This window comes from Centruroides vittatus, unplaced genomic scaffold (assembly GCF_030686945.1).
Source record: "Centruroides vittatus isolate TY-2023 unplaced genomic scaffold, ASM3068694v2 contig_301, whole genome shotgun sequence".
Lineage (NCBI taxonomy): Eukaryota > Metazoa > Arthropoda > Arachnida > Scorpiones > Buthidae > Centruroides > Centruroides vittatus.
Window position 1 is genome coordinate 2,710,507 of NW_027121927.1, and position 14,811 is coordinate 2,725,317.

The following is a 14,811-nucleotide window of genomic DNA, read 5'->3' on the forward strand; positions in this document are numbered from 1 at the left end:
AATAGTATAGACTATTAAAAATGTATTAACAAAATAAAATGAACATATATTTATGAAATACTAAAAAATATATTTTTGCTTTTTTTTTTAATTGTTCAACTTTAGATACTAAAACTGATAAAAAAAACCAATTGGTAATACTATATTGTAATAAAGTTATTATACCTGTAATATAATTACTCAGTCTTAAGATAGCTAAAAAACACAAGTGGATTTATATTCACGCAATGCACTTTACATAAGTGAAAACTCAGTTTGTATTAAACAGTGTAACAAATATCCAGGAGATAAGCTGTCAGCTTAGAATTTGTATGATTCAATTAGTGAGACTAAGATATTAGAAAATAAAAATTTATGATCATAAAACAAAATAAACTTACTTCTTTATTCAAGAGAGTTTCTATATGAGATGTAGTAATAAGGTTGAATTTCCAGAACATCTTAACTAAATAAAAATAAATTTTAATATAAAATATTTAATTTAAGTTTAAAATTCTTAAAATTATTAATATTTACATTAAACTATTAAATTTATAATCTTAATTCTATTTTTATTCTTTAGAAATTTCAAGTAATACCGTATTTTACAGACTATAAGATGCACTTTTTTCTTCGAAAAATTGCCTCCAAAATTCAAGTGCGTCTTATAGTCCGTAGCGTCTTATAGGTATTTTTTTAAAAAAGTTGTTTAAAAATTAAGGTGCGTCTTATAGTCCGTAAAATACGGTAATTATTGAAAATTATAGAGAATTATTTAAAGCAAAACAATTTTTAAGAATACCTCATAGAAACAAAACAAATACAGAAATTTTATGTAAACAAACAAATAAAAAAATGTAGAGAAATTTAGATACTGATAGTTAATACAGAGTGATTCAAAAGTCACAGAAATTTTAAAAAATTAATAGCTCACAAACTATTTACAGTATGATGCAGTTTTCACAGAAATGCTTAGAAAGTAGGATTTTTTTTAAATGTAATAAAAATTTTAGTACCAAAATAGTTACATTTCTTGCCATAGATGGCACTGCAGCATTTGTAAGTTTGTTGAAATTAGAATAAAAAAATAAAATGTTCTTAGTGTAAGCTCTAGTAACAACTTCACAAATTATATAATCTTATAAAGTGCCATCTATGGCAAGAAATGTAACTATTTTGGTACTAAAGTTTTATTACACATTAAAAAATCCCACTTCTTTCTAAGCATTTCTGTGAAAACTGCATCATTTTACTGTAAATAGTTTGTGAGCTATTAATTTTTTAAAATTTCTGTGACTTTTGAATTACCTTGTATATATCTATCTCAAGAAATAATACAGCAATTTAATAGCATAAAATTTCTAACACACATACATTCAATTGTCAACAATAAAAATAATTAATAAAACAATGCAATGCTAAAAAAGTAACAGTAAAGAAGTTATTATTATAATAAATTAAAATATAAACAGAAAATTTAATGTGTGAAGTAAAACCCAGACATATCTTACTGAACAAATTTATATTAAAAGGAAAACAGAATAGATTCTAAGATGTGCTATGCTCAATCAGGTAATGAATATATTTTTAAATGATAAAACTTTTTTTCATTAGCATTGAAAAATAAAATAATTTTACACTCATACAATAAAATTATTTCACCACAGTTAAAAAAAAAAAATGATTTGTTTCAATAATTTTACAAATCAGATTTTGTATTTCATAATTTTAAAAAAACTTTTCCAAAATATGATACATTAATTTACATGAAAAATACAATTATATTTTGTGTAAACAAATTTGAATTCTGTATAATGAAAATTTTTTTTTTTATAATATACAAGATACAGTAAATGGAATTGAAATGGAATTTTGATCATAGACTGTTGATTACAAGTATAGTTATCAAAAATATCTAAATTCTAATAATAATCATCAGGCAATTTAAAATAAATCTAAATGTTTTGCATTTATTTATAATATTTAACATTTAACAAAATTAATAAAAACAATGAAGCCTTTATTTATTATTTTGTAACAAAAGTTCCAAAAATTCCAAGGAAATTAAATAATGAAATTCTGCATGACATTGACTAATGATTTCAAATATTGATTCATGTAAATACTATCCTAAGGCTGTGTTTATGCATATGTGAGAAGAGGAAAAAACAGTCAAAAGAGAACTTTTAGAATCAGAATTTGCACTCACAACAATGTTTTATCATCCAGAAGAAAACTGAGTCCTCACATGTGTGAGAAATGCATCAGTTTCTCTCATCCTGAAAAGTTCAACTTGTTGAACTTTCTTCCACACTTTTCTCTCCTCTCGAGTTGGCACATGTGCAGTAGTTTTGCAGCCTTGCTTAAACACAGCTGTCAATAAAATGTGATAATGAAATATGCCAGTAATCTGTCAAATAGGAAGAAAATGGTCCAAGAAGCTGCAAAACAACACAGGGAGGCCATGAAGGAAATGTTAACTTTCATTTAATTTTTGTTTTATTTTTTTTTAACTTTATTGATGAGACTGTCTTGTCTATAAAATTGTGCTGCTGTCAACAACTGGACACCTTAGAGGTATGAAGGAGTACATGTCAGGAGTTGCAATTTGGCACAGAATATTTGGTGCCCAAATCATGCCCACATAAAAAAACAAAACCAGGCTTGTAGGTAGTCAGGGGACTAAGAACAGAGTCAAAATAAAATACAAAATGGCAATACTTTCTACAAATAGGCGCTAGTGTGAGAGTTGCGCATGCGTTGCTTGTTGGAAATTTCTAAATGCAAATGTTGCAAAATCAAATTTTGACAAACGTGTGGCACACATTATGCACATATTGTCTTGCTCTTGTCACATGGCAAAACAACAAAAGCAACATCAGGACAATTTGGGTACAAATATCTTCCCACTTACCATAGCCAAGAACAGGCCAGGCCCGTGACAATGCAACCTGTTGTAACCATGGCGGCAACGAAGCCTGCCGTAATCTATGTCCTGAGTACTGGTGTCAGCTTTTCCTCATTGATTAGTGCTCATTTTTCTCTTTTCCTTAGAAAATGGTGTGCAGTTGAGCCTTGAGTTTCCAAGACATAGTCTTGTCCCAAAATGGTGTTATTGTTTTTCTTGTTTTGTTAAAAAATCTATCACACTTATCTTTTTGCATGAATGCAACTAGAGGGAAATGAGAAAAGAATGCCTATATGTACATAACATTGGTTCATTTGGTTTTTCCTCTTCTCTTGCATTTCTTGTGTCTGCAAAAACACAGTCTTAGCATCCAGAATTGCCAATAAATAATTAAAATGCTATAATTAGTTTAAACTAAAATTTTATTTGTGAAATGATGGTATGTTATGTAGAATGTAGGCAAATACTTGTCTATCCAGTGATAACATATGAAATCTTCTTGGATAGTTATAGACTACATGTGAATATGAATGATCTAGTATGATGATTAGAGAGGTTGCGGTGACATTTTCAGCCCAAAACGTGAACGTCAGACATTGAGCACTGCCATCTGGCATTTCTAGAAGGTTGATAATGGCATTTGCTACGTCTAGCATGGTGAGTAGAAGTTCAGCTTAAACTAATACATTTTTTTTTTGTGTTTGGGGTTAAAATTATGATGTATTTTATTAAAATAATGATTATTTAAGCATTTTAATCCAGAAATTATTTAATTATTCAAATTTTTAGTAGGTTTGTTCTTTCACAGCATCTTCTACCATCAACAGTGTAATACATTTGTAAATTTTCTAAAAATAATTTCCAGAGCTGCTTTCGGATTTACATAGGCCACTACTTCCCTTAACAAAAGTACGAGGTAGTTTTATCATACCATCGTATAGCATGAGACACGACGCTAATTAAAAATAATTATTTAGTGTTATTAAACATCCTATAAATATAGGTAACCCCCGTATAACACAGGAGTTGTTCCAAAAAATTGCCATGTTATGTGAATCAGTGTTATATGAAACAAAGAACTAGTACGAAAACAGGGGGTTAGGTTCCCAAAAACAAAAATTAAAAAACATGCTATTATATTTTCATGATTAAGATAAATATCTTAAGAAAATTTTAATGAAGTGATACATATTCATATAAATTAAACAACACCAAAAGCAGAAGCATCGAGATCTGGCAACACCAAAACAAAAAGTTTCGAGAAGGACCATGTGTATCGACAGAAGGCAGAAAAAGAAAATTTACATACTGTACTTAAGTACTAATAGTTCACATTTATGCAGGAAAATCTGATAGTACATATGCACTTGAATGTCAAATGAGGTATCTTTCACACTTAAAAGCTTTATCACGTTTATTGAACTGTTGTACGGGGATTTCCCTAATTTCAAATTAGATAAAATTAGCTTTTAATAGTTTTTACTACATTTCATGTTGTACAAGGGTTTTACCCAATTCTCGAACCATGTTAGAGTGAATCTGTGCTGTAAAAGCACAGTGTTATTTGGGGGTTACCTGTACTTTAAAATAGTTTAATTTGTTTATTTACCTTTGCTAGTAACATTCGTTGTTGTTCAATGTTTCCGCCATTTTTCAATATCCCACGAGTCAGTGTGTAATGTAAATGTGTGGCACAACGTGTTTTACTTGGAGTTCAAATGTCAAACGTGTACTTCTGCTTGCCTACAAGTTTAACATTTGAACTTTGGCCACAACCTCTCTATTGTCTAGAAATTTGAGAGACTTGATCTTGTGATCAGAAACTACAAATGGATTAATCTATACTTTCCTTTTGTTATAATGAAAAACAAATTTTTTTTTACTTAAGTTTTGCATATAATTAACTGCTTTTATTGGAGTAATTAAGAAAACCAGTTCATTTTATAATAATTTAGTAGTTTGAAATTGTTTGCATTTAATTTTTGTAAAAATAAGAAAAATTATGAAATCAAAAAATAATTTAACTGTTCAGATTGATAACTGATTGTAGGAACAACAGTATGCAAAAAACTTCATGACAACTCAGTGCAGAAATAGTGTTGGAATTTGAGAAAAATTATCTCTGCAATAAAGAAGGAAAGGAATGTTTATTGTGACTAATGATACTGTTAAACAAGTCAACAAAGTGGTTTGTTTTGCAACTGAATTTAAACTCAATTAGAACAGTGATGTTAAGAAGCTAAAGCTGTTATAAAACAGGACAAGAATATTCCTTTGTAAAAATTTAAACAGTTCTGACTACCTGAAGGTAAGCATTTTATACAGATGATGTTCATGTTTCTTTGTACGCAATCAATATCTCTCAATTGTATCTGCCACATTGATCTATAAAATGTCATTGTTTTCTGTTGGCTATCAACTTTCTATTTCTGCTTATGACAAATTTTTCTAGTCTGATTTTCTGGATTCTTTCTATATTAGAGAAAGTATTTGTGATATCAGTTTACACAAATATGAACAGATCTGTACAATTTGGAAGTTACTTTGACATGCCAATTCACAAGATTAACTAGGCTGAGAGGTCAGTAGGCTGCCAAGAAAGTTGACTGATCCAAAAAGACATAGGGAAAACATTGGATTACATATAACTGTCAATACAAGTTATTAATGCTAAAAATTTAGACAACTTTTTGCAAACTACATTTTAGCTGAATTACACAATACAACATGGAAAAATCTATTCTACAAGATAAAAATCGAGCAAAATAACCACACTGTAATAATTTTCTAAATCTGAGTTTTTGCTTTTTTACAACAGATTCAATAGAACATTTTTTTAATTTCTAAAACAACTTCCACAAGAGCCAAAAAATCTAATATGAATATCTCAAACTCAACAAAGCTAATATCCTCAAAAAAATACAAAAAACCATTGGAATAGACTTAGACAAACAGAAATATTTAATACACAACAAAATCAAATTCTGAATTGCTAATTTGAACCAAAGCACTAAGTACAGAAACTTTCAGAAAACAGTACAACATAATTATAAACAGCTTCATTACCTACCCAGTCAAAGCTACTGTGTTACTAAGGTAAATTAGAATATTAAAACAAATTTAGTTTCTTGATCTTTAATTCTTTAAAAGAACAAAAGAAGTAAAAAAAACTGCATTTAATTCTTAGTAAAAACAATGGATGCATACATCAAAGAAAACCTCTAGACAAATCTTCCTTAATGACACACAACCAACCATCAAAGAAGACTTCCAGAGTAGGATTCTTTTAGCCTGTGCCAACATGAAATGAGATTAATCCAGGTCTGCATCTTGCATCTATCATCTTTTATTATCTTATATACATGACTTTGACAAAATAAAAAACATTTTCATACCAATTATTTGTTATTTAAATTTTGTGAATTTTTTTCCTATTTATTGTTTGTTTTGTCTGAATCAGATCATGATGCAGGTGCTTCAATGTATGACAGAGTTTTGCTCGTTTTTGAATGTTTGTTTTTTGTTTCATCTTCACATTTATGCACTAAGCGAAAGCAAGTTCTTACTAATTTTTGTATGGTCTACAACTTTCTAATCAACATTTTTGGTCTTGAATGAACACTTTTAATATTTTTTGAATGACCTGAAAAATGAATGCCTTTTGAGACCAACTATGGATTTAACACACAACAACATACACTCCCATTGTTTATTTTGGCCTGCCTTCATCTGTAGAGATGTTACATTATGTATATTCCAAACTTTTGGTGATGCCTTTTATATATAAATCACTACCCACTATCTATATTTTTTTTTTTTTTTGTGTGCGAGACTTGAAAATTGAAAATGCCCAATAAACATAATGACCAGAATATGTTATGGCTGTTTCTGTAAAGTCCCAAGAAATTGTGTGTTCTGGTTTCTAATAAAAAACTACAGTGTATTCTGGCATTTTAAAAAATGCATTAATGATTTTAAAAATATGACTGCAATGCATTCCAGCGTTTTCAACATAACATACTCAGTTATTTCCTGTTTATTCTGTAATAGCAAATAAGATTCAGGATCTATGACTTAACTTGTATAATAATCAAAAACAATGGCCAAGCTCAGTTATTTTTTCAGGGATAGTTAGAATGACACTTAGAATTACAGTTGATATCTTTCAAATGATATTTGCACTTTTTATTAATGCAATATCTTGTACAATACAGCTTACAAAGCATTGCTTACTTCCAGATGTTATATTTGAGACTGACTGCAGAACTCAGTGAATGTGAGGGCACATGTATGTTGATAAAGTTGTTGTCAGCAGTTGTAAACTCATTGTAAGCATAAAATTACTCAAGTAGGCCTTCTTTGGGCTCAACTGATACAATCAAGACATGTTCAGTGATGTGATATTAAATCAAAATTGATAAATGACTGAGTTGACTTTGAATTTGGCTCTGCTCTTCTTCCTTAATGAGGTTAAGATAGCAGATTTCTATATGAGTGTGTGATAAAAATACCTCACATTGTTTCTGAAATAACATGATGTAGTTTGTTAATAATGGCAGAATAAAATGTGGTCATATTTTTCAAGTACCAAACAAATTTTGCATCATGGCATTTTAAAATCTGACAGAATGAATCATGGTTTCCTGTAAGCAGCCAAGACATGAAGTTTCTTATTGCTGTTTCTGTAAAGTTACTTGTTATTGTCATTTTCTGCTCATTGAGAATTTTTGATCTTTAAGCCTAACATACATAATATGATCCAAATAGAAAAGCAATTAAATTTTATTTTTCTATTTTTTATTATTACATATTTAAGACAATTTATTTATTTATTTGTAATTTTAAATAAAAATATAATAAGGAACAGTAAATTAAAACTTTTGTTCCAGATGAACATTTCTTAAAAACTTTATAATATATATAATGTAAAATAATGCATGTCAAACAATACTATAGATACAATAGTAAGACCATTACAAATGCATATCAGTTTGAATTATGTCTAAAAAAGCATAATTATTTTAAATATGAATGCCATGCTAAAATGAATTAGAAATGTCAGAAATCAAATCTTGATATCCCCTATATAGCCAATTTCGTATTTGTTTGAGAAATGCCAATATTCTAGTAGCTTGCTGTTTTGATAACTGTCAAAAAAGTAATTAATACTAAAAATAAACATATTGCTTTCTTATTTTTAACAATATATTTAATGATTTTTCAATACTTTTAGTTCTAACTGAATTAATAACATTAATTCAATTGAAACTATATGCTATATAAAACAAAAAAAAAAAATCAAATTTCAATACCTGTTTTAAGATTTTAACACACAAATAAAATTTTCAAAAATGAACTTGAAGCTTTTTATTTAAATCCCTAAAGGAAAAAAAAACTTAATTAAAAATTCAAATATTTTGATGATATAAAATCAGCATATCAATTATATTAAAAATTTGTATTATTTTGAATTCCATGTATGTATATACATATGAATAATTTTTAATTTTATATAGACAACAATGAAATATTAAGTAAAAATTATCACTCATATTGCCTATTAACTGCAATATATCTTTCATAATACCTTCAGAGTATTATAATGTTTTGTAAGACATTTTAATTATTTTATTTATAATTATTAAATATGTTTGATTATGAAAATAGAACTTAAACAGCAGGACAAGTATCTAACTTATAACTTTGTAAACTAACCATATCTCTCACTTATACAAAATTTCTTAAATCATTTAACCATTACTATGAATTTTATTAGTTTTTAATATTTCCCATCATATGTAATTAATTACCTTCCCCATGGTAATAAATTTACAAGCATTCCATTTGTGATTGTTATAAAAAAAAAAATTGAACTTGTTTGCATTTGAAACAAAACTCATTTAATAAATAGATCTGTGGTTTACAAAAAAAAAAAAAATAATAATAATAAATTTGACTCAACTACTAACAGGCATCTCCATATATGCCTGTAGGTACTACTACTACTACTACTACTACTACTACAAAAAAATCAGAGGCAATAAATTTATGCTTACTTAGCATTTGCATACAATTACCAATTCATGGATCTTCCCCTTTGCAGTGTACACATTGGCAAGTTGCAACTAGGTATCAATGTGACATAGGCAAGGCAAAGATTTTGTAGAATATTGATCCCACACTTCCTGAAAATCCTGTCTTTAGCAGATCTTTTGTTTGAGGCTTGCAATTTTGTACCTTTTTCTTGAGGACATGCAAATGGTTCCTTGATTGGGTTCATACAGGGTGAATTTGGAACCCAGTATAGTACATGGACTCAATTTTGGAAAGAAAAGCACTAGTGGAGTGCATAGTATGTGGCTTGGCAAGATCTTGCTGAAAGATTGCATTTCCTGTGGCCAAAGATGGGCTACAAAAGGCAGTAAATGCTGTAGCAAAATTGCCTGGTAGTATTGCACATTAACAGTCCCATCATATAGAATAAAATCACCAATGCCATGCCAGAATATACAAAAACACCCCCACACTTGAACCTTGTTTGGAAACTTGACTTCCTGTTTAACAGTTTGCATGAGTCCGTTCAGTCAGCAGATAACCCTATGTCTGATATTTCTGTTTAGAACTACAGGACAACACCACATCAGACCAAACTATCCTCTTCCATTGAGCTTCTGTCCAAGACAGTCATTCAATCTTCCTTGACAGTTGTTGGCAATCTGCCATTACTGTATCCAGATGTGATAAACTGGTTTCATCATAGTGTCTGAGGAAGGTTCTGACAGTATACTTGTTCAAACAATTCCTGAGCAATCTGCAATATATCTGCTTCATTTTGCCATTTCTGCATGATCTTATAGTGTATTTGCAATCCTAGCCTCTGTTTTGCCATTTTTCCATTTTGAACAACACAGACTACACAAGATTTTATAGTTCCCTTCATTTGCTATTGTCAACTGAGCAATAGCAAAGCAGCAAAAAATTTCTTTGTCCAGCTGAGCAGCATGTGCCAAATGTTGGGTGCCTGTAAATTTATTTCCTCTGATTTTTAGTAAAAGTAATGCTTATACACACAAATATGGAAATGCCTGTTATTGTGATTAAGCCAGTTCTTTTGTAAACCATAGTTCAAGTAGAGTACTTTATTTATTAAACAAGTTTCATTTCAAACGAAAACAAGTCCAGTTTTCTTACTGTTTATAACAACCACAAATGGAGTTTGCATATATTTATTGCCATGGGGAAGGCACAATTGTAAAATTTTTAAATTTATATATATTCTACATAATACCAATAACTAACACTATTTTTAAATATAATGTTAGAATTGAAAACGTTTGCAATAGATATCCTTTATGAAAAGTTAAAGAATAATTATGTTTACTTAAAAACTGTGCAAATAAATTACATACTCACTATCAATCATATGTGGAATCTTTTTTCAATGAACATTCATTTTTCTTAAAACCCTGAAAACTTTGAAGACTTAACATTATTTTATAAGCAATATTAATAAAACATCCGCCTTAGTTTAGATAAATATTAATTATAAAAGTCTAAATAAAATCTTTATCATCATCACCTCCTCTACAATGTAATTACCTACAAAATAATGATAAAATTTCACTTACAAGTCAAAGAAAAAAACAATGTTATTTTGAAAGTTTGTATGTTAGAAAGATAAAAATTCTCACACCTAACAGATGGGATATACATGCACACACACACATTCAATCATCCTATGAATATGAAGATTTAAGATCAATATAGCCTCAACCAAAAGCAAACCCTCAAAACAGATTTAAATTTTGTATCTATGGCATCAAGTATAAAAAACCAGAATTCACTTTTAAAACAAACTTGGACAAGAACACTACAAGAAAACAGCAAAAAATAAAATAAATAAAATTTATAAAATGAATTGCCAGCAAATCATTAACATTATCTGATTGCATTAACTTTTCTACTTAATTCTTTTATAAAAATTAAACTCATTTACCATTTTTGAAATTCTCATTAATAAATTTATGATTTAAATATTTTTAAAGCTTGTGTTTATTTGCTTAAGAAAACAAGGTGAAAAGGAAAGTTTGTGAAAAGGATTAATTCTTATGATATAGAGATGAATATCTTAAGAAAACCAACGTATTAAGGATTAGAGATCTAATTGTTATTTATTATGCAAAGATTTCAACTTGGACAAAAAAAAATTTTTTTACTTTTTTTTCCTCAAAATGCAATCCAGAATGAATATTTAATATTGAAAGCTGGAAGCAGAGAAAAAGTACAAAATAAAAGCAACAAAGTATTAAGTAATTTTTATTAAGAAAAATCAAAAATAATTAATAAAATCCAATATTGTTTCTGTGGTTGCTGATGAAAATAAAAAACTAAAAATTTAATCTGAATTGTAAGTTTTTCTATAAAAGTTATAATATTCACTCTTCTTTAATACCTGTTTCTGATCAGAATCAAATTCCATTTTTGTTTTAGGTCATTTCTATAATCATTATTTTCATTACTTCAAATTAACTGTTAGTCTTTTTAAATAATATTGCTTTAAATCTTTCAAATTTTATTTTATCTTTTTCACTTGAATCCTGGTTGTTACTATTGTATATATCCATACCATCTGACTATCTTTTTGCATTTTATTTTCAGTAATGTTTTCAATAAGCACACATCAAATTATTTACTTTAACTACATCTTATGAAGCCATCTGTTTCTAACTTTTCAAGAGCTAAATATTAGAGATACATATTTACACCTTTGCAACACCTTTAGTCACTTTTGTCCTTCATATTCTACACTGGACAATAAGGATTTACTTTAGTGATTCATAATATTAGACAGATGTTTTTTAGATCAGTAAAATTTTATCAATACTCAAATATTGTACAATATAGTATTTGTCTTCATTTTATCCAGTCAGCTCCAATATTATTCATTACTTTGTCTTTCTCTGCTTTGTACCATTGGTTTTAGACAATGAACTTTATAGCAATGGTACAGTTCTATTTTCTAACAAAATATTTTCCTTATTCCAACAGTCACCAAAACTACAATTTATACATCCTATTTATGATGCTACTGATTCTAAGCATTTTTGATTTCAAAACTTCTAATCTTTCAATTTTGCATTCTTTTTTCAGATACTTATGAAATAATTTATAATAATAAAAATTATCAATTTATACGCATAGAGCTTCATCTTTCTTGAAGAAATATAGAAATTTTTTGATTTATCTAAACTGTTGATTTAAACTGAAGACAAGACTAGCTTAAATCCAAAAATATTTAAACTGATTCTTTCAACAATACTCAATTTAATTATAAATGCTTAGATTAAGATAAATAAACTCATTGTCTACAACTGTTAATTCTTAGACAGAACTATTCAAATTATTAAAGTTAATTCTTAAGTATCACATGAAGCAATTCCTTTTAAGTCCATTAATTGTTGTTTTATAAGTCCAATAATAATTTTTGTTCTTAAGTGTAATAGAAAGCAATTTTTAGAGTTTTTAAACAAAAATACATTCTATTTGATATTGAATTTTTTTATAAATGGAATATTAAGAATTACATTACCTGATATTGAAAGTCAGGAACAATCCACAAACTGTCATTTCTATAAAGAAAACAAATCATTTAGTTTAAAACAAAATCTTACATAATATTTTTGAATGCTTATTTAATTAAAGATCTTTTTCTAATCTACCTGGAGAGTTAAACTATGCTAGACTATAATAAAACTGGTTATCACTTCACGCCGACTTTATAATTATCGTAAACTACACTTACATGTTGTAGCATTACCACGGTGAATTGTTAAAATATAAAGATGTTCACGAGCACTTTTGGTAACTGTATGTTACCGAAAGTGCTTGTGAACATCTTTATATTTTAACATTTTACCATGGTAATGCCACAACATGTAAGTGTAGTTTATGATAATGCTAGATTATTCCTTGTTTTGATTAGATATTTATAGTTTATTTTTAAAATTTCACCTTTTTAGACAAGATATTAAATATGTATTGCAATAATTACATATATACAAAACATTTATGTTTTGTTAATATATATACAGTAAAACCCTCCCTATAACATGGGTTCATATAACGCAGCAAAAAAATTGCGATCGTGTTCATATGACATGCTATAAGAGACTCGTATAAAACAGTAAAACATCATTGCCGACTTGTGTCGTGACAGAATATGGACCAATAGCAGACATTGCACAAACCGTTGAGTTTAAACGAGCAGCAGACCTACTAAAAACCATTTATTATTTAACGGCCATAAAAATTATATTTATATTAATGATGTCTCCAAAGTTTAGCGAATTTTTCACAGAAAAATAACTTATCAGGAAACATGCACCTGCCGTTCAATCAGCCACTCTGCGATTAAAACAAGCTTAAGCAATGGCATCGTCAAACGGTGTACACTTGGTAGGTAATCCTACAATTTTTTGTTTATAACAGTTTATATGAATTATTCACAAAAAATTACATGTGATTTGGAAATGTTGAGTCAAATTAGTCTAAAATCGATTAATTTTATGGAAGAAAACCTTTCAAACAGCCGTAGCCCCTAAACTGCACACATGCCGGGCTGTGATTGGCTCATGTATTTAAGTGACTCATACAACATGGAACATATCTATCGTGTTACAGGGGGATCTGCTGTACCTTGCTTCTATCCATACTCTATAGCAGTGGTTCTCAATCTTTTTGAAGTCAGGGAACACTAAACTGACATTTTTTCCACGAAACACTTAAATACATCAGCTTTATAGCAGGGGTGGTGAACCTTTTTGAAATCAAGGGCACTATGAAAACAGGAACATTGTTGGCAAAAATAACTCCATTAGTGGAAAAAAAAAACATCCACAGGTACGTGGTTGTTTCTTTTTTCTCTAATGGTTTTCACTCTTTTATAAAGAATAAAGTACTGGATATTGATTAATGCAAACATTTTTATTTAAAAATCACTCAAAATTACAATACTTAAAAAATCAAATTTAATGCGATACACGAGCTTGGTTATCTTTGCAAATTTCAACAATATTGGGAAAAATAAATGATAAAGCCATTTGCATCTCATCATCTAAATTTCCTAGGCTCTCACATTTCTTTGTTTTAATATTAACTATTGCTGAAAATCCTGCTTCGCAAAGATATGATGTGGAAAATAATAATAATGTGTTCTGTGCATTTTTTGCTATGCTGGGTATTCATTTTTAACAGAGATCCAGAATTTTTCGGAGTATTTTCAATTAATTTCATTTTTAATCTATGATTTGTAGAGAACGACATCAGTTCTTCATTCAGAGTAAAACTGGAGAAACTGAATAAGAAATCCGTTTGTTCCTTCCAATCAAATTGTTCAGTGTTTAACAATGGAAAATATTTTTCAAAATTTTATCCTATTGTTGTTAAATGTTCGAATATTAAAAAGAAATCCTCATTTGTATCCTGCACAGAAGGGAACATTTCTGTTTTTCTTTCTCTTACGTATCTCTTCCATAGTAAAAATTTTTTCTCGTTGCACATAATTTGTCAGTCAATGTAAGAATGTTTCCATTATTTCCTTGCATACTTATATTGACAGTATTAAAGCAAGCAAAAATCAGCCAAATATGCCAAATTATTGCACCACTTATCATTTTTCAGATATTCTCCAAATGTTTCATGTTTTTCGGTTTCGAAAAAACTAGTAATTCATTTCTTAATTGCAACACACCATTTAAAACCTTTCCACGTGACAATCATTTCACTTCTGTATGAAGAAGCAAACATTCGTAGTCTGCATCCATAGATGAACAAAGTTGTTTGAAAATTCGGCTTTTCATTGGTCTCATTTTACTATAATTAACCATGGAAACTACTTGATCCAATACTTTGTTTAGTTTCTTAGG

At 28.5% G+C, this 14,811-nt stretch overlaps 1 protein-coding gene and 1 long non-coding RNA gene across 6 annotated transcripts in view; one reads left to right on the forward strand and one right to left on the reverse strand.

Moving 5' to 3' along the window:
• LOC136972783 (uncharacterized) overlaps window positions 1-14,811 on the forward strand; it is a 240,388-nt gene that overhangs the window by 113,041 nt on the left and 112,536 nt on the right. The window lies entirely within an intron of this gene.
• Window positions 1-14,811, reverse strand: part of fmt (phosphatase 6 regulatory subunit 1-like protein fmt) — a 116,996-nt gene that overhangs the window by 82,211 nt on the left and 19,974 nt on the right. For 3 of the 5 annotated variants that reach the window (XM_067267396.1, XM_067267395.1, XM_067267392.1), the window contains exons 2-5: window positions 12,477-12,516; window positions 10,301-10,360; window positions 8,200-8,266; window positions 381-445 (exon numbers count right to left, since the gene is read on the reverse strand). In XM_067267396.1, the coding sequence (XP_067123497.1) occupies window positions 381-440 (60 nt within the window). In that variant the 5' untranslated portion in view covers window positions 441-445; window positions 8,200-8,266; window positions 10,301-10,360; window positions 12,477-12,516. The remainder of the gene's footprint in view (window positions 1-380; window positions 446-8,199; window positions 8,267-10,300; window positions 10,361-12,476; window positions 12,517-14,811) is intronic. The other 2 variants (XM_067267393.1, XM_067267394.1) reach the window with 2 other exon arrangements.